The 21,195-nt window shown below is 40.6% G+C and overlaps 1 protein-coding gene across 4 annotated transcripts in view; it reads right to left on the reverse strand.

The window, feature by feature from the left end:
* Positions 1-2,853: 2,853 nt before the first annotated feature.
* Positions 2,854-21,195, reverse strand: part of cubn (cubilin (intrinsic factor-cobalamin receptor)) — a 78,254-nt gene continuing 59,912 nt past the window's right edge. For 2 of the 4 annotated variants that reach the window (XM_039617163.1, XM_039617164.1), the window contains 13 exons: positions 20,688-20,844; positions 16,452-16,601; positions 16,176-16,361; positions 15,582-15,711; positions 14,984-15,201; positions 13,411-13,610; positions 13,047-13,209; positions 6,743-6,951; positions 5,807-5,951; positions 5,441-5,622; positions 4,782-4,947; positions 4,255-4,490; positions 2,854-3,069 (listed from right to left, as the gene is read on the reverse strand). In XM_039617163.1, the coding sequence (XP_039473097.1) occupies positions 2,962-3,069; positions 4,255-4,490; positions 4,782-4,947; positions 5,441-5,622; positions 5,807-5,951; positions 6,743-6,951; positions 13,047-13,209; positions 13,411-13,610; positions 14,984-15,201; positions 15,582-15,711; positions 16,176-16,361; positions 16,452-16,601; positions 20,688-20,844 (2,250 nt within the window). In that variant the 3' untranslated portion in view covers positions 2,854-2,961. Of the gene's footprint in view, positions 3,070-4,254; positions 4,491-4,781; positions 4,948-5,440; positions 5,623-5,806; positions 5,952-6,742; positions 6,952-13,046; positions 13,210-13,410; positions 13,611-14,983; positions 15,202-15,581; positions 15,712-16,175; positions 16,362-16,451; positions 16,602-20,687; positions 20,845-21,195 lie in introns of those variants that run through there. The other 2 variants (XR_005614260.1, XR_005614261.1) reach the window with 2 other exon arrangements.

Genomic DNA, 21,195 nt, shown 5'->3' on the forward strand with positions numbered 1-21,195 from the left:
GTGTAAAGAGCAGAGGAGAAGAATGAATTTTACATTTCCTAGTTTAAACTGAAAGGAGGAAAAGGTTAAATTGTATTAAAACAGCAGCCTGTTCCTTTAACTGCCCCCCTTCGTCTCAGAAGCTCTAAAGCATTGTCTTCATTGCTAGACAGGCAGACTGTACCATCTATCAGGGGGTACTACTATATCATTCAGGCTTTTGTTTCACCAGTTTAATTGCTTTTCACTTCTGTAATTTTGAGAATGTTATAGGTGAGCAAGGGAAAAACACACATATATATTCCATTTATACTATTTGTGCTTTTACTATTTATATTTCCTCTACAATTTCTGTCCGTGTTTCACACACAACCATCATCTGGTTATTACTTTTTTGGTGCCTGCCGATAATACTTAGGTAATATATAATAATAGTAGGTATTTGTCTTTCACAACAGTTCACAACTTGTCAAGTTTAGGTTTTTTTTTTAATGGTTTACTTATAGAAAATGTTGCTGGCCTTTGACTCTGCTGATGAATGTGTTAGAAGCACTGAAATGGGACTGCCAACAAGAGGCCCAACCATAACCCCAAGTCTATGGGTAGTCTGGAAAATAACTTGAGATGCAGGCATTCTGATTTTCACGAACTATAACCCATTATCATTAAAATTTAAATTAATTCATTAAAAATCATTTCAAAGTGAAACATTTCACTTTATGTGAAAGATATGATGTAAATATATGTAAAATGTGTGAAAGTGTACTTTTTGAATTGAAGAATAAAAAAATCTTTTTCACAGTAGTGTGATTTTTGAGGTGTTTTCCTGTTTATCAATCTTTGAATGAGCTTTAACAAAGCTGTCACTGTGTAACATATAATTAACTCTAAAATCACGAGTCTGATAGCTCAGATGTCTGGATGTCTGCTCTTGTCTGAGTCATGACACTGCCCTTAGGTAGTGAGTGTTGCATCAGTCGCGGCTCAGCATGGCGGATTATAACGTGATTCGTGTAGACTTTGGAAAGTGCTAGAAGGCAATTAAAATTTGTGAATAAAAAGACACAGAGCTGCATTTTTTGGGAGTTAGTAGTGAGGATATGCATTGATTTACATTAGTTTTTATATAACAGTGAAGTGGATTCCGTTAAAACTATGAATAGGTATAAGAAATATTATAGGATTAATGTTAATGGAAGGCTTTACCTGCCTTCTTGACATATTTTAACTTCGTAACAAAAAAAGAAAAAAACAAATCCAGTTCTTCCACTGCCTAACAAAACAAAATTGACCACTTTAAAGCAAACTGAAAATACAATTTCATGGTTTTGTGCTGCATTTGGTCTGCCTTCCTGACCTAAGAAAAAAAGGACCTAGTAATAGTACCATTGTTCCTTTAGTAAAACTAGCAACAAACTACTTCATCTTGCTACACATACAGTTTGCTAATTATTTGGTCCCATGCTGAATTTGTAAGTTTGGTCACTTACAAAAAACCAAAACAGAAGTCTCTAGTTTTGTGGTAGTTTCATTTTAATGGAGAGAGACAACACACATTACATAAAAGTTATAAATCAATTTGCGCGTCATTAAGTATAACTATTCGATCCCCTGTAGTCCAGCCAGAATTCTGGCTCCAACAGATTGGTTGTGTGCCCATCAGGGACTTATATTATAATCAATCAGTCAATCAATCAATTGCAGACACTCCTGATCTCAACTCGTTATGTGTAGAAAGCATCTATTCAGAGAAACAATTTGTTCCATTCCAACCTCTTCACTACCATGGGTAAAACTATAGAGCTGTCCAAGGACATGAGCGACAAGACTGGAGACCTGCACAAAGCTGTAAAAGCTACCAGACATTCAGCAAGAAGCTTGGTGAGAAAGTGACCACTGTTAGTACGATTATTCAGAAATAAAAGAAATGTAGAATGATTTCATCATGGTTTATCACTGTTATTTTTAGCTCCCTAAGTTATCTAATATTCCTTGAATTCTAGTTCTTGGGTTGTGTTCCCGTGCCCCTCATGTTTAGTGTAAGTTTAGTTCTGTCTTCATGTTTGTTGTTCTTGTTCACTAGTCAGTTGTGTCTCATGTCACTCCTGTCCCTTTGCTCCGTGTTCCTTCAGTACCAAGTCCGTTCCTCTGTGCCTGCCGTGTGTTTCCTGTTTTATTTTGATAGTCCCTGTCCTGTGTTCAGTGTTCTGAGTTTTGCTTTTCCCCTGTCTCGTTATGTCTGATTAGTCTCAGCTGTGTTTCCCCATCCTCTTGTTATGCTACCTGTGCATTTTAGTCCTCAGTATTTAGTAGTTTAGTTCAAATTTCTAGTTCCTCGCTTTCGGGTTTTGTTTTCTGTATGAAGAATCACTTACAGCCAAAATAAAACTGCCTTCTTTAGTTCACTTCTTCATTGTCCATGAGTCTTGCTTTTGGGTCCTACATCCTGACTGCCACAAAACATGACAATTTGTCTGGAGTTCTGTGCAAGACCTTGCCTCACGGGGTAATGATGATCATGAGATCAGCCCCAAACTGTGCCATTATGGACTGAAATGTTGAAGTGCTTGCAAGATTCCTCTTCTCAAGAAGGCACATGCATAGGCCTATCTTTGGTTTTCCAGTAAACATCTAGACAAACATCTTTATCACTGCTAAAATATGAGAACCAATAAAACAAATATAATATGCAAAGCTGTCATTATTGATGTTTAAAGCGTGTTGTTTGATTTGATTGACACCTTCATTTGTCACCATGTCAAAAAATAAGTGTGGTTTGTGACATCTAACTCATCAGCAGGTGAGTGAGGTTGATGCAGCAGCATTCTGCTTTACAAACAGCACCTGATATAAAAATGACTGAGCACACTGTTGCATTTCTTGAATTATATATTTATTATAACATGGCATTATAACATAGAATAGTTTTAGTATGTGTGAGGGAGAGGGAGAGAGACAGAGAGAAAGAAAGAGAGTATCCTCTCAGCTCGTCCAGGTGAGTCTGAATCCTGAAGGCAGGGTGGAGTACTGGCCTTGGAAAACAACATAGACTTGGTGGGCGGTGGCTGTGAATGGAGCAATGTTGGTTTCCTGAACAAACGACACAGAAAGAGGAGAAATTTACATTTTTATACTGAAACTATCAACAGTGACTCACTCTAAATAATTAAGAAACAGGAAAAAACAACACATTACCAATCATAGTTACCAAACTACAATGTCTGTGCTTTATTTTGACAAAGAATTCAAAGAAAACATATCTATATGGAAATGCACATAGTATGACTCTAAATACTCAAGAAAAAACCTGCATGAAACGGGAATGGAGCTGCCAAATTATATATTATTTTTACATGACACCATAATCCATTGCAAAATGATACGTAATTAAGTACACTAATTACCTTATACTGCACACTCAATCTGAACTTTTTGTTATTTTAATTTTATAAAACGTACAGCTGCACAATGACTGTAACTAGCAGAACCACCTAAATATGAGACATTAGCTCAGTTTTGTGATTGTTAATATTCAAATTGTCAGAGTTAAAGAGGAAACGGCTGCAATCACAGCATTTTTTTTCAGTTGGTGAAAGATGGACTTTCAAAACATGTTACTTTGGTGCAACATGTTTTGGAGTTTGAAAGTCACAGAGACACAGTGTTTTGAAAATATGTATCTTATTTGTTTTGATACTGTTATCCTGGTGCTTGCTGTTTTTTGGAATTTTGATAAATTTGTGATCTGGACAATATTAGCCATAATAAAGACTTGTCTTGTGTCAACTACAAGTCTCCATCTGGGTCCTATCTCTCTGCATTTCATGACAGAATGAAACAACCAGATGATGGACCCAGTAAGCGGAGTGTTCAGTGATTATGAGGACTTTTTTACCTCAAGTAATCAATTTATAGCTTATTCCATTACAGATGCAGTAAAACTACATTACCAATGGAAAAAATTATGCCTAATAGTTTATTACTACATTGTTAATACCCTGACCAGACTCACCTAACCTATTTTGTGAAGCCCTTATAATGCTCTTTAAATAATAGCATTATTATACCACACAGGTCAATAACAAAGACAACACCAGACACTAGATGTCAGAGGTTTGAATAGGACAGGTTTGACTTGTCTCTTCCTACTGAGCTTTTAAACACTTGTACCTAATCCGGAACGCTAAATCCGTACAATTTTTCTGACATATGCAATGCAGTAAAATTTATAAAAACCGGATTATGTCAACATTACAATAACACTCTTTAACATACCACACCACAGTAAGGTCCAACAAACTGTGAAGAGGTATCCGGGCCATCGTACAACTTCAAGAAGTTGTTCTGACAATCTCCAGGATCATCAATACTGATCTGGTTAAAGGTAACGGTCACAACACGGCCTCTTGGTGCCATGATGCTCCATTCACAGTGGGTGTTATTAGGATAGGTTCCAGGGTAGTTTGGACTTGCAAATGAGCCTTGGTCTCCAAATAGAGTGCCACCACAACCTAGTTAAAAAAAAGACAGGATGAACAGAGTGAACAATCTGTATTCCTTCATTACAAAAACTACTACTACTAAAAAATATCCTATCATTCCTAAATAGAGCAGGATTTAATATTCTAAATACATGTTGACTTAAAAGCTTAACGGAGAGGTGTCAAATGTATAAAAGAGTAAAAGTAATAGTAAAAAATCCTGTTTAGTTGGTCATACCAACAAGAAAAAAATGACTTGTAAGCCCCTGATATTTTACATGACCTGGTTAAAAATGATATTTTATTCAGTTCAGTTCAGACCTTGAGGGGAGGATGTCCATGTGGCATCAAAGCCATCACGAGAATATGAAAAGTCACTTTTGAAGCGTAAGTAGAGTTGGTTGGATTGTGGGAAGACAGGGCTTGGCAGAGTGCTTCCACAGAACTTGCCAATCAGTGGTGAGTCTGCTGTACTGCCGTTACGGATCTGAGAGATGAAAATCATGGAAACGAGGATAAAACAAATTACACACAGAACACGGTATCCAACAGATATTTACATTTACACTGAATCTGACACTTCTATAATATATGAAAACAAAAGATACCCATGTCAAATCATTGAAAACTTGACACTGGTATGAACCCCTTAGTTCCAATGAAGGAAATCATTGGAACAGCATGTTAAAATAGAATAGAATAGAATAGAATAGAATAGAATAGAACAGAACAGAACAGGATAGAATAGAATAGAATAGAATAGAATAGAAACTGTGGACCTCATGCCCCCTTTCTTCTCCTTCTCTTGCACTGAGTAGGAGATGCTCTGTATCTCATTGTACATCTGATAGTGACAATAAAGGCATTCTTTTCTATTCTATTCTGCTCTATTCTATTCTAAATGGACTGGCACATGCAAGCATACACACACACATACACACACAGCGTCTGTGTCTCTGCATTAACATTGCTTGGTTTACCTCCAAATAGTCAAACTGACAGTCGGTATGGCTTTCCACATCAAAATTGTTAAAAAAGAAAGAGATGTAGTTGCTCTGTGGTGCCTTCAGGATGATGGTGCAATCCATGTTGTTGGGATATATGTCAGGCCAGCCTGGACTCTTCAGGTAGCCATATTCCTGCTCATATGTTCGGCTACAGCCTGAAAAACACGGAAACTATAGTTAGAGCACTTATCAGAAACCAGATACAATCAGTATTCACAATATTCACCATTTCAATAAGTATGGATGATGCAGACAAGCTAGTACACTTTTTAAAGTCATTTGAATTTTATTAATAATAAAAAGGTATGATTTGAATACGGTCTATTTCTCCTTCCTTACTGGCAATTTGAAAGGTGAAGCTGAGGCCATTTCCTGTCACAAAGGTGTCGGATTTGAACTGCACATGCATTGTTCTGTCATAACTGTAGAAGTCTGGTAGATGACCATCTGATGGACAGAACTTATGACACTGCCCATAGTCTCCCTGAAAAACACAAAAATCTTATTAGAATGATACTAACGTCATACGTCTACATATCGCTACTGCGACATAAGGTGGTTTCATACTGAACATTATCAAAGACACTCTGATGAAACCTTTTAGTTTTGGTTAATATATAAATGTCATGACAAAAAGTTCACAAATTTCCCAAAATACATCAAAAGCTGAAAAGGGAGAGATTTATGAATGTGTTACTATTGAGTAATTTTGGGTTGTTACACTGTATCCCAATCTGTACTTGCACTGAGGTTTAGGGATGTACAAATCTAAATAAGACTTTTAGTGCAACCTCCAAGTTTAACATATTTCAATTCTTAATTTCTGAATGATCTATGCCTCTCTGCATTTGACTTTTGGTAGACAAAAATTATGATGATAAAATGTGGTCACAATTCCTCTTTTCTCAGACTGGCTTCCTGACTACTCAGTGCTTCGCAGCCTGGTCATCTGTGATTCTGTTCAGTCTATCAAGTCCTACATGATAGACATAGCAATAGCATAGCATACTGATAGAAATAGTTTTGATAATGTGTGCTGTTGGAGCCACCGTCTTATGAGTGCACCTCCTTTCCACTGCATATTCAATTTTACAAGAGTTCATGAAATGCACGTGACATTTAATAATTTCAAATTTTAAAAAGGGAAAAACAATTGGAGTAACTTTATCTTAAAGTTCTGCAAAATGATAAGAGTGATAGTTGCTTAGGCGGTTCAGTCACCACCTTAGTGTTAACAACACAGCACGTGTTGGTCTAGTCTCTGTCTGTACTCACCATAGGCCAGTCTTTCAACTCTAGATAGTTTGTTGAGCAGCTCTGGTCAGGCTGCAGGACAAAGGTCTGGATGGACATTTTGATGGTTTCTAGGGCTGGAGCATCCAGGATCCACCGACAGGAGGTGTAAGGAGGATATTCATTAGGGAAAAAGGGTGACGTCACGGTCTGGACAACAGATGTGGCATTCAGCGTCCCTCCACAAATTACTGAGGAAAGATAGACAGATTAGAAACATTAGATTAGAAACAAAAAACCCACCAACACTAACCAAAAGTTAAAGGTATAGAACAATGAAAAGAAATAGGTGACCCTTTGGACATATCTATATTTATTCCAAAGGAAAATAGCCAGACTTATTCCATAACAGTAGAAGAGCCATTCTCTAAAACAAACAAAGAGGGACGATAGCACCGTGCAGATGGTAGTAGTTTAAAGGAAGAGGCAAGTGGATGCCTCACATCACTCACAATGTTATTTGCCTTGTTCCACACACAGTGCTAATGCAACTCCCAACAACTTCCTGGCTATTGTTCCTACCTTTCTAATTGGTGTGTTCTGTGCCACAGAAGTCTTTCCAAAGCAACAAATAATACAGAAAGCCAATACATTTTCAATGAATGTACAATGTGTAGCAGTTTAGAATCCATCTTGAAAAATAAAAGTTATACAAAAAACATATTATTTGTTGTGTCTTGCTGACCAAGAATTAGTTTTTCACTTCAAGATGATGAAAAAAGATGTATTTTTTTCACAGAATGTTCAAAACATTTCATGACCAGCAATGTGAGTTCAACTGGGCTGAAGTCTTTTGGCCTGAAGGTCTAGCTGACATTGCTTGCCAGATATTTTATGAAAATCTAAAAACCAACACGATCATACGCTCATGTCTTCAACCCAGCTGTGTCGGTGGCATAACAAAATTTAACAAATCAAATTTTTTGTAACCTAGAATCCATGTATAGCTGCATGTATGTGTCATGGTCCTGAGTCTGACGGCTCAGTGTTTTGTGTTTCTTTATATTATTCTATGTTCTTGTTTATTCTGTTATATCTTTTGTTAAAGTTTACCATTTGTTAGGGTTTTGTTCTATGCCTGCCTGCTCCCACTTCTCTGTGTTCCCTCTCTCTGTCTATGGTGTCACACTGTCTGCTTGTGAATCTGTCTGTTAAGTTCAGTGTCTTGTCTGGTTCTGTGTCTGTGAGTTTCCTGTTTTATTCTGAAGGTCTCTGTCTTATGTGAGTGTGTTCAGTTTACGTTTCCCCTGTCCTGTCAGCTCTGATTTCTCCCAGGTGTGTTCCCCTCCTGTCTCCCATCCCTTGATTACTGCTGTGTGTATTTAAGCCCTGTGTGCTCTCCTGCCTGTTGCTGGTTCATCTGTGTTAATTCCCTCCGTCATCCTGAGTGGTTTCCCTGCATCTGTCTGCGTCTCTCTGTCCTTCACCCCGTTTGGTCATCATTTCAGGTTTAGGTTTACTCAGTTCTGTTTTTTGCCACCCTCCCATTGTGTATTTACCACCTCCGTTAATAAAGCCTCCTCACATCAGAAGTGCCTGCGTTTTGGGTCCTTTAATAATTCCACACGGCTACATCCTACAGCCGTGACAGTACGAACCCGCCACTATGGACCCAGCGGCATTCAACCCGTCCAAGAGGATTAACTCTCTCTGAGCCTGTTAACCCCATATCGGTTATCCCAGAGTCTGCTAAAGCTGTGGCTTTCACCCCAGAGACAATTAACCCTAGCTCTGATGATTCTAAGACTGTTTCATTTTCCAAGCTGCCACCTCAGGAGAGTGTTAAGTTTGCGCCTGAATGTTTCGTTTCTGGGGCTACTGACACTCATTCTGTCATGGCTCTGGGTCGGTGTGACCCAGTATTTTGAGTTGTTATGTTTTGGTTTTGAATGATGGATTTTTCCCTGTAATACTGGTGGTGGTGGTGATGATTATTAGGATGATGGATTATTATTATTAGAGTTCCATGTTTCTGTTTGTTCATGTTTAAGGATTTGTTCTTCGGTCGTGTCTGCTTAGTATAGGTCTAGTTCCATGTGTCATTTTCTGTCTCTCTCTCAGTGTCGAGTCGGCGTCTTTGTGTGATGGTTTCCTGTTTTATTGTGAAGGTCTGCGTCTCATGTGAGTGTGTTCAGTTTTACCTGTCTCGTCTTGTTAATTACTCCCAGCTGTGTCCACCACCTGTGTGCAATCTCCCTGTGTTTCTCTCTGTGTATTTAAGTCACGTCTTTAGTCATTGTAGTTGCTGGTCCGTCTGCGTATCCACCCTGCTTCATCTGTGTGTCTGTCTTCCTGCTGTCCGTCGTCTGCTACCTCCGCTCATCCTCCTTCATGTTCAGATCCTGGTTTGTGTCAGTAGTTTAGTTGTTCTCAGTTTAGATAGTTGTCGGTCCCGTTTGCTGTTTTGTCCTTTTCTTTTTGTGTTTAATAAACCACCCTCTCACCTGTACAAGTGCCTGCATTTGGATCCTCCTTTATTTTCCACACGGCTCATCTCACTCGCCGTGACACAATCACAGACATTAAGTGGTGATGCTGCAGTAATCCCCAAGGGCTGAGTTTCCTCCCTCAGCTGACTCTGGACCCCTGGAGACTAAAAAGCCAGCAATGCCCGAGTCGCTTAAAAGTTCCACCGATTCAGCTCAATTAGCCGCTCAGCAACCTTCAGCTCAGTTAGCCACTCAGCTACCCGTAGCTCGGTCTCCAGTGTCACCTGCTCAGCTACCCGTAGCTCGGTCTCCAGTGTCACCTGCTCAGCTACCCGTAGCTCGGTCTCCAGTGTCACCTGCTCAGCTACCCGTAGCTCGGTCTCCTGTGTCACCTGCTCAGCTACCCGTAGCTCGGTCTCCTGTGTCACCTGCTCAGCTACCCGTAGCTCGGTCTCCTGTGTCCCCTGCTCAGCTACCCAGCCATCCATCATCTCAATGCAGGGAGAAAATCTCATTCCCACCCAGGGTGTTTTTCATAATTTAGCTGTTTTAGGGGCAGTTATTCACTCCAGGGCCTCACCAGAGGCTGGGTCTCAGTCCCCAGCAGACTCTGGAACCCTGAAGGTTAAACAGCCCCCTAAGAACTGTACCGTGCCAGTGCTGCCTGAGCAGAGCCAGTGCCCTGTGCAGCTTCAGTTACCGGTGTCCTCGCCAGAGGTCTCCGCACCTGCTGGTTCTGTTCTGAGCCTTCCAGACGTCCCCGAGCCTGCTGGTCCTGATCCGTCTCTGCCAGAGGTCTCCGAGCCTGCTGGTTCTGTTCTGAGCCTTCCAGACGTCCCCGAGCCTGCTGGTCCTGATCCGTCTCTGCCAGAGGTCTCCGAGCCTGCTGGTCCTGTGTCTGTCTTCGCTGGTGTAGAATGACCACTCGGTAGCTTTCTTATGACGCTGCTTTATTGAACATATATCCAGCATGGGTTATAACAGCACAACTACGGGTGTGGCAGTTAAGAGTAGAACTGCACATAGACAGGCCCTAGGAAGCGAAGCTGGCTCTGTCTGAAGGAGCACTTTTCTCGGTTGAGCTTCAATCCGGCTAACTCAATGCGCTGCAGCACCTTCTCAAGTCGGGTGTCGTGTTGTTCCATGGTGGCCCCATAGACCAGGATGTCATCCATAAAGACCTCCACACCTTCGAGCCCCTCTAAGGTCTCCAACATCTTTCGCTGAAAGATCTCTGGTGCACTTGTTATCCCAAAGGGCAGCCTCACAGGCGCTGTGGAGAGTATCCTCACACAGAACATGACAGCGTGGTTCGGGAACAGCTGTGTGAAGGACCAAAAAGCTCTCCAGAGAGTGATCCGTACAGCAGAACGCTGCTGCAGGATTGCTCTCCCCCCACTTCAGGACACCTACACCAGGAGATGCCGGACTAGAGCAACGCAGATACTGAAGGACCCGTCCCATCCTGGCAACAAACTGTTCCAACTTCTACAATCTGGTAGAAGGTTCCGCATCATCCGGGCAAGGACAGAGAGACTCAAGAAGAGCTTTTATCCTCAAGCCATCTGGGCCCTAAACCAACACCCCACACACACACACACACACACACGCCATCTCACATCATCTATAATTGACTGAGACTCTCCTCCAGACACTCAATTCCTTTAACTTCCTTTAACTTTAAATATGTTTATATTGTCCATTCTGTAAAATAGTCAGATGTCTATTCATATTAATGTACAGAATTCACCTGCTGCTGCTTCTACTGCACATTCACCCAATGTATATACTATATATATATTTATAATGTTATCCCTCTACCCCCCCCCCATGTTTTTGCACATGTCGAGGATCGTGTCAGGATACATTTCACTGTGTGTTATACTTGTATAACTATGCATGTGACAAATAAAGAACCTTGAACCTTGAACCTTAAAGCAATACCTGCCAAATGGCGTGATGAATGTCGTTAGTTTGCAACTCTCGTGATGCAACGGGATCTGCCAAAATCCACTGGCTGCATCCAGCGAGGAGAAGACTGTTGCCCCACTCAACCTGGACATGGTTTCCTCAGGGGTAGGCAAGATATAGCGCTCTCTTTTGACAGACTTATTCAGTTTTGTCAGATCAACGCAGATCCTGGCCCTTGCTGTGTTCTTCTTCAAGACAGGCACCATTGGGGCACACCATTCGGTAGGTTGGGTCACCCTCTCAATGACACCATGGTTCTCCATTCTTTGTAGTTCCTCCTTCACTTTCTGCAGCATGGGGAAAGGCACACGGCGTGCCGTATGCACCGCGTATGGCACAGCATCGTCCCTTAACTGAATTTTGACTGGCTCAGTTTTTAATGTTCCGTGTTCACCGTAAAGTGGTTGGTTCCTGGTGGCAGTGAACGTTGCTTCATCAATTCTTCCCACCAGGTTCATCTGCACTGAAAGGAGCGGCTGAGAAGGTTGTTAACCCTGCGTCCACGAACCACATACACCTTGGATAGGTAGTCTTTGCCTTTATAACTTATTGTGGCCTTTAAGTAGCCGAGACATAACAGCTCCCCTCCGGGGCTGTCTAGAGGGAGATTAGAAGGCTCCAGTGTTCTCTTATGAGCAAGTGTGTGGAACATGTCTTCATTTATGATAGTGACATCTGCTCCTGTGTCAATCTTAAATTCTATTGGGGCAGAGTCTAGCAGTAACTGCACAGTCCATGCGTCACTATTTCCTTTTGCATTACACACTGAGCCTAGAAAGTATGAGGCCTGCTCGCTTTTCTCTGTCTCTGTAACCTCATTCACTGATCTGGTGTTACGACACACCCTGGCCCAGTGTCCCATTTTTCGGCAGCCATGGCAAACAGATTTTGCTGCCGGGCACCTTTCATCCCTGGCATGCTGTGTCTTCCCACATTTACCGCATTTCTTGTCACGCCCCGCCCATTTTTTTTTTCGGGCAGCCTGCCTCGCTGTTGTTGTTGTTGTGATTTCCAGTCCATGCTTTTCCGTTTATCCCGTACCTCCTGTACTGAGCCTCCCGCATCTCCCTGCAAGCTTACCTGCGCTGCGACCTCCTCTGACTGTCTGACGATCTGGGTCGTTTGCGCCAACGTGAGGTCCTTCATCAGCTGTAGCCTGCGGGAGAGGTCCTTGTCTCGTATCCCGACCACAATACGGTCGCGGATATTTTCCTCTTTACATGCACCAAACTCACAGTGCTCTGAGAGGTCATACAGGGCTCGGATAAAACTCTCCGCCGTTTCGCCTGGCCGCTGGACACGCTGGTGAAAACATGCTCTCTCATGTATAATGTTCCTCTGCGGGAAAAAATACTCGTCGAACTTCCTCATTACGACGGCGAAGTCATCGCGACTTTCATCGGCGGCGAAGGTGAGTGACTTGTAAATGTTCTCTGCTTCATTGCCCATCGCATAGATTAGGCAGCTCACCTGTACTTGTCCTTCGTCTTTGTGGAGTTTCGTTGCGATCCTGTAGCGCTCGAAACGCTGTTTCCAGTCGGGCCATTCTGTCGGCTTATCGAAGGGGAAGTTTGTCGGGGGATTAAACTTAGCCATTCTGTCATTTCCTCCCAGGCGAGGCAGGGGCCTGGCCCGGCCCGGCCCCTGCCTCGCCTGGCCCAGCCCCTGCCGCCTCTACACTGCTGACAGTGTGACAGTATGTAAGGACCTGAGAGCCTCATCCATTGAAGATTGTGATGGATAAAAAACAAAAAAGTGTCTCAGCCACCGGACACAATGCCAAATAAAAAAGAGGGCAGATAGATTTTGTACGTAAAATGTTGTTTCATGTCTCGTCATATGAAAATATGACTTTGAGTGCAATGCAGTATCAAAAAGTTTCGTACATGGTACTTCTCTGTAGGTAGCATTGAAGCCTCGCCTCTGTACCGAGCCATCAGTGACAAAGTGAACAGTCAAAAAGTTTCCACTTGATATGAAGGAAGCAGGGACAGAGGTTCCACAAAATGTCCCAACCAAAGGAAAGTTCATATTGTCACCATCATAAACCTGAGAGAGATACAGATACAAATTTTAATACAAGCTTGGCAGAAATACCAGATAATAGCAAGTACATTTGGTCATAGTAGTAGGGTCAGTGTACTAACACACTGTGCCAGTGTAAACTGGGTTTTTGTATAAGAATAGTACTGTTGATATTTGAACTCAGAAATTTTCAATGAATTAAATATCCACCCTTAGTATACTTACTCTGACATAGTCATAGCGGCAGGTAGTTGAAGTCTCAAGTTCAAAGGAGTCAAAGGTCAGATTGACTGCTTTGTTGACAGGCATCTCAATGGTCCATAGGCAGTCCATCCTTGGTTCATAGACACCATCTAGATTTGGATCTGGTGAACCAAACATGCCCATGGGCATGGAAAGGTATCCACCACATCCTTGTGCTGGACCTGCAAGTAATTTAAGCATGTCCACTTGTTTATTCTGGATAAAACAGCAACAACAGAACTTGTCCAATGTCTGGAAAGTTCAAACTAGTAATGTAAAAACAGATAATACTGCCTAGATAGTACTTGTAACAGTTGCTACTGGGTACCCAGTCAGAATTCAAGACAGACTAACGTTATTGTTTTAGTTATCACCAGCAAACTGCATACAGTAATTGTACCTTACATCAATTCCTACAAAGAGTGCACACATGCCCAGAAAGCACAAAAGCACCAAGCAACATACAATGCAAATCAAGAAAATGCTCACATTGTATTTACAAGTACATAAAATCTAAACAGTCACTGTCCCTTTTCACTCGGTTGCACCGAAGTCAAATGTTCAGTCTTTAAGAGAAGGTTGTTTACAACAATTGTCAGTGTATGAGAATGAAGAGTCATTATCAGACAATTTTCATTCAAATTTACTCAGTGATCACTTACTTGAAGGGGATCTTTGGAAACTAGCCTGCACTGCGATTTAGGTGTTATCTCACATTTCAAGCAGGGTGAACAGCTGAGCTGATGGTGTGTGGATTTCTGGGTATGTTGTGTGGTGGGTGAAAGTCCACTCTCAGTGAGAGAATCCTCTTCCCCTTTACATTGTATTTGACTGTCACCATTCTTTGACCCAAGGTGGGTTTTGTCCATGGATTGATACAGCTGATGTCAAATTTTGGCTCCATGATCTAAAGCCTTAGGCAAACTGAGACCAGGCTTCCCTTTTCCCTGCCTTCAGCTGTGGAAAATCCACTGCAGCCTCAGATTTGTTTTTATTTGACAGGTGTGACCTAATCTAGTGGGCAACTGTGTCCACAGTCCCCGCCACAATCAGAAGCTTGGTGGATTAATCCCTAGCTTCTCCAGACTAGGGTTAATGTCTTCTGTTGGGCAAGAGACTGAACCCTCACGTGCCCTTGATGCATCCATCATGAATATGTATGTGAATGTTAGGCAAAGCTTAGGCATACAGTGTTGTATGAATCTGTGTGTGACTGAGTGAATGAGACTTGTAGCAGGAAGCACTTTGATTGCTCAACCTGAGTACAAAGGTACTTTATAGTAAGTACCCATCCTTTTACCATCTTGAAGTACAGTCTTGTACCCCAAAGTTGGGGTTCCTGTCAGCTCCAGCCATTTTTCACTTTTTAAATGAGTCTTTCATTTAAAAAGTGAAAATGAAAGACTCGGCTGAACAATGTTTTTTTTCTGAATAAGTTCTAGAGATAGAATGTCTTAGGAGATCATCAGTTGTGCAGTGCAAGTGCACAGTTTTATGAATAAGTGGCATTCACTTGTTCTTAAAATAAAAAAAATACACTGTCATTACCACCTACCGAGTGTTTCACTGTAAGTAGCTCTCCAGCCAATCCCATTCACTGTGTTATCGGTGCTGAAGACAATGAATAGCTGATTTGTGGAGGAACGGAGATTGGGTGGGAGCACTGTACCACAGAATTTCCCCAGCAAGGGTGACAGAGTGTCTGGTCCGTCATAAACTGCCACAGAATCAAACTGACAGGAAGAAGACGCCTCCAGATGAAAGGTGTTAAACCTGTGGAAAAGAAACATTTCTTAAAGCCCAGAGTACAAGAGCACCAGTTTGTCTAGTAATCAGATGAAACCAGCTCAAGTCCTATGTATCCAAGGCTTTGCCTTTTTCAGAACGTTTTGTTCCCATTGTTGTGTGAAAGAGGTTCCACAGAAATATGTGGGAAAAAACGTTTTGAGTTGTTCTAGTTTTAAGACAATGCACTGATGTCATGCAATTTTTTAAGTAATTTTTTTTAAAAGTCAAAGCTAATTGAAAAACAACACTGCATTCAAGTTTTTCAAGATTTGGTTCTGTTTATAAAACAATACAATAATTTGTGAACAATTTCAGTTCATTTGTGAAGTACTGCAGTCAGGTTAAAGCAGCCAGTGAAGTCTTACTTAAGATCCACTACTCTATTTGCTTGGACCCATATGTGGTAGGTACAGTTGATGTTGTGGTGATAGTTGGTCATGGACAGCCCTGGACTGCTCACTGTACCCGCGGTGCTGTTAAAGAAACCACCACATGCTGTAGATGCACACAAACACAAAAACGCACGCACACACATACACAACTTTAGATGTATGCATCTACTCCTCACACCACACCCTTTATAATAAATATAACTAACAATGCCAAATATAATGAAAATACAAAAATGAAACAAACCAAAATAAAATCTGTCATTTAGTTTTTTCCCTTAAAACATTATATTGACATTGACTAATGTGTATTTAACAAATTATCCTCCTTAGAGTAAAGAAGATAAATGCCAAAAAAGAAAAGTATAATTGATTGAAAAAGTTTGACAAAGTAACTAAATGGAAAAGTGGTTCATTACATAATTATAATAATTTTAATTAAAAATACTGGACTTTATTCCAATTTCATATATCTAAAATGTTCTTTGCCTTCCTATTCTTTGTTTTTGTTTAAAACAAATGGTGATGGTTTATTAGGGTATAACAATAATTTGACTTTGAATTGCTTACGAATAGCTGTGTATTCTGCCATGAAGCCAGTGTCTGTAATCACAGAGTCAGAGTAGAAGTGGAGCAACATGGGGCCAAAGGTGGAGAAGCTCCCTGGGATGGTGGTACCACACAAAGTAGCAATAGGAATGCCACTTGTAGCAAGACTGTAGATCTTCAGGCCATCGTACAGACAGGTGGAATGTGCTAGACAACAGAGAGAGGAGGGAAATATTCAACAAACTACTAAATCTTATTAGATATTTTGCATGCAAATGTGTTAATTGTAACACTTACCTTCAACTTGAAATGTCTGAAAGGTGAGGATGACCACAGTCTTTTCTCCAGCATCTATGGTGTAGTTGCAGTTGGCTCTGGATGGGTAGTCTGCTGGATAATTTGGTGAAACCACACGGCCGCTGTCAGCTGTAAAGTTTGCACCGCATCCTAATGAAAAGAGCACAACAGACTTTCTTTGCATGCTGATAGAATAACCATGTCACTGCAAAAAAAGATCTGCCGACCCACAAGTTAAAAAAGTAACTTTTAAAAACTGAAAAAAAATAGCTTTTTTCCCCCTAATATAACATATTGGGGGAAAAAGAGTGGCCTCCGGAAGAAGTTTTTAAAGGACTACAACCCTGCTTAAAGCAGACCAACCAGTCTGAGAGATTGGGGTAAAAGATGACCAAGTACCTGATAGTAACTGCAAGTGTCTCTGAGACAACAATTTCTGTAGCACTCCCCCAATCAGGCCTTTATGGCAGAGTGGCAAGGTGGAAGCCAGGGGCGATTTTAGCCCATTTTTGGGGGTGCTGAAGCACCCCCAAAATGAATCAAAGCACCCCCAAAGATTTCTTACTTTTTTGACAATATTTGCTGTTTGTGTGACACACTACTAAAAATATAAAAAGCATTCAGTACTTGGTTGAGACGTAACATTTTAACAACAAAAGTATAGATACCCCCCCCCTCCCAAAATGGTTTGTTTCAGCTCGCCTCTGCCCTACCCTGGCTCTAGCGCTGTTGCTGCCAGAGCGATGGTAAGACGCAGCGGAGCGGAGGTGTAAGTGGCTGGCTTAAAACAGGACATATTAGCTGCATTTAACCTTCAGTTCCTCTTTATATAGTTAGGTAGGAGTCAGGCCATGTTTCTTTTTAGCTGAAAAACATTACACCCAGGTAACCAGCAGTGTTGGAAATGTGTTTTCCGACGATGTTTGCTACCCTACAATCCGTCCTACTCTGTAGTAAAATCAGCGACATTTGACCGTCCTGTTGCTCCCATTGAAATTTATATAGCATATTTAAAATCTAAAATTTTAAATTGTCCGTAGCCTATTGTTGTTACCACTGTCCTGTTTGAAATGGAATGAGAGAAGCTGGTTATTTTGTCATATGTGCATGTGCCGATATTAAACCCGGGAGCAACATTCAGGTAAAAGTGTAAGATCAAATGATCCGTCAATAAAGGATAATGTTGGATCAGTATTTCAATCAATGACTATACAGTCATTGGTTTCAATATTTATATCTTTTATTAGATGTACATGTGGTTTTGTTATTTGCCTTTTGGTTGAAAGTACACTGAGGGAGGACTTTTTTTAATTAGTGATCTTAATAATATTTTTTTTCATATTAATGTAATTTTTTTATCTAATTGAATACAATCTATTTGTGTATGATTGTCAGTCCAAAGAGGGAGAGAGGAGGAAAGAGGGGAACGTGAGGAGAAAGTACAAGGTCAGGAAGAACCAGGTAAGAAAACAGACAGGGAACAGTGACAGGCAAAACAAACTGTTGAACTGTTTGAGAGAGTTGACCACCAAAAGTGATTTGCCAACCTCAAGGTGAGGCGACATAGGTTAAAATAAAAGAAAAAATCTGCAGAGCCATAGTAGTATCTGCAGTAAAGATCTTTTCATACATACATTGTACCATAGGCAAAGTTGCCTCCATTTTAATATTTTTTATCAATATTTTGTACATTTGTACATTTCAAGGACTCTATTTTTAGAGTGTATTTTTTATGTATCTGTATTATATTACACATACACATTAAAAGTGAATATTTGTCAAAAAGATGCACTCAGTTTTCTTTTTACTCACTATGAGCATCATACATTATTCTCCCCCAGTAATTAAGGTTAGGATATGTATTTTTTTTTTAAAATTCCAATCCATTCTTCCTTTGCTGCATTTAAATAACCTTTATCATATTTGATGGTTTTGTTACAGACTTTAAAAAAAGTGTTTTGCTTTTCTTTCACAAATGTGGGGATTAAATTGTGTTAAAATGTACAAAACAGTGATGTCGTGTTTTGTGAGGACCCAGGCACAGAGAGACTTGATGAATTTAAGAATCTTATGATTTAATAAAGAAATTTGGAGACTTGCACAGAGATGCTAAAATTATGATGACTGATAACGGAGATGAGGACAACAGACGACGAGGACAGGGAGGAACAGGGGTTTAAATGTACCAAGGAGACAGTCAGAGAGAACTCAGGACAACTGGAGACATTTAAGGATGCAGGGACTGACAGAGACGGGGAAGAAGTCTCATTGTGACGTGTAAAGTTTATCTTGCCTGGCTGGGCAGCTCTTTGGGTGCTCAGCACCCCCAAAGCTCTGATCCTAGAATCGCCCCTGGTGGAAGCCACTGTTCAGTAAAAGGCACATGAAGGACTCTCAGACCATGAGAAACTCCCTGGGGCAATGAAACAAAGACTCAAGTGTTTGGCCTGAATGTCAAACATCATGTCTGGAGGAAACCAAGAACGCCGCATCATCTGGCCAATACCATCCCTACAGTGAAGAATGGTGGTGGTAGAGTCATACCATGGCATGTTTTTCAGAAGCAAGAAACAAGAGAGAAAGATGAATGAAACAAAGTACAAAGACATCGTTGGTGATAACCTGTTCCAGAGTGTTCTGAACCTCAGAAGGTTCCCCAAGGTTCATCTTTGGAGCAAAAAGTAGCGACTTCAAGGCCACTCTTTGAGTGTCCTTGAGTGAGCCAACTAGAGCCCAGACTTGAACCAGATTGAACATCTCCGGAGAGATCTAGAAAACGGCTGTGCACCGATGCTCCTCATCCAACCTGAGGGAGCTTGAGAGGTTGTTCAAAGAAAAGGTGTGGTAAGCTCCTAGCATCATACTCAAAAAAAACTTGAAGCGGTAAATACTGGGAAAGGAGCTTTAGCAAAGTATTTTGCAAAGACTGTGAATACTTATGTACATGTTATATTTTTGTTTTGTTTTTTTGCTTTTTGTTATTATATGGACAATTTTTAAGTGAAAAATGAATTTATTTTGGAATTTTGGAATAGGGCTATAACATGATACAGTTGTTCCTCATTGTGTTATGTTCAAGAAGCTGTGAATAGTGTAACACTGGGTAAAATACAAAACCTGTTTATAGTCTGCAAAACTGTAGAATCTGAGAGTATAAGAATCAAGTTTCTCAGATGTTATGATTCAACTGTTCATGCAACTCCTAACACTTTCTTGTAAGACAACAATGAATGGCAGCTACTTGTCAGAGGAACAGACCTTGAAAAAATTGCAGGGAGAATGAATGCAACCCAATAAAGCAAAATACTTTTACTTTGAGTACTCTCAAAGTACTCTGAGACTGTAGAGTGGCTTTAGGACAAGTCTCTGACTTCTTCTGACCAACGAAATCCCACAAAGCATGTGCATAGAGTGCAAAACATAATAATAAACATAAAACAATACATGTGTGTAAAGCTTCTAGAGCGCTCATTCCCAAAGTCAAGAGTGGTAATGGCTGCTTAGAAAAAACAAAACAAAGCAGAAAATGCCATGTGACTTATACTCTAGTCAAAATACAAGCGAAAGTGAAGTACTTCTTTGAAATCTCCAAAAGTTGAATCTGTTCATCTGGACGTAGCGTTTTGTGGGAGAAACGTTTCGTCACTCATCCAAGTGACTTGGATGAGTGACGAAACTTTCCTGGATGATTGAGAATGCATCAAGACGATACTTCTTTGAAAATTTCTAATACCACCCGGTCATATGCAAAGTGTTAAGGCCAATGTTGTGTCCCAGCTGGGACACACATTTCAACACAAGAACAGTCAAAATAATGAGTAATATCACCAACTAACCACCTCCTATTACCTGTTTTAATTCACTTTTTATATAAATAAATAAGTCTAAATAAATATGTGACTGTACATATTTCTGAATAATTTCAAACTGAATTTCTGTTATTACTGCAGCCTTTGTGGTCCACCAGCTCACATTTTGGATCACTGTTCTAAAGGCTTAACCGAGAATCTGCAACAGCTTCCAAATGGGCAAACGTGGAATTACTGGGTCTTCCCATGGAAGTTTCCAGACAGAAAATGGCATTTACATAGCAGTAGTAAAATTTCTCCACCTTCATATTAGAAAAGATTAATTCTAAACTTATTTAGAAGAGGAAAATTCACCAAAGTGTGTGTGATATAATAGCCTTTACAGCAAAGGTTTAACATGAAATTGTACTGGCTGTCTGGTTCTTACTGGTGTTGAAGGAGGCTGAGAAACCTTTGCCAGGGGCTCCAGTGGATTGGAATCGGCTCGTGATGATGTTATTTGGAGCAACTATGGACCCTGGAGCCACAGAGCCACAGCCTGTAGACAGCAGAGCCTCACTAATTTGACTGTGACCTGACCACACCTGCAGAAACATGCACAGTTTTAATCAGGTCCTGTTATGATAGCATTCTGCAGCCAATTTTATTTGAAAACAAAAAGGTGATTGGGAAAAAAAATCAAAGCTATGTTCTAATTTCTGCATTCAAAGGTCAGAAAGCAAATATACTTGATTAAAAAAGGAAGAAAGAAGCTAAAAATGTTTTTTTTTTTAAACATTTGCATAATTTGCAGCAGGATGACTTACAAAATAATGTTGGGTCTACACATAACTGCAGATATAGCCTATTTTCATTAAATAACTGTATTCGATGCATCTTCTTGGCAACCGGTTAAACAAGAATAATGCAATCAGTCATTTATCCTTTGGCCACTA

The sequence above is a fragment of the Oreochromis aureus genome, linkage group 9 (assembly GCF_013358895.1).
Source record: "Oreochromis aureus strain Israel breed Guangdong linkage group 9, ZZ_aureus, whole genome shotgun sequence".
Classification (NCBI taxonomy): Eukaryota; Metazoa; Chordata; class Actinopteri; order Cichliformes; family Cichlidae; genus Oreochromis; species Oreochromis aureus.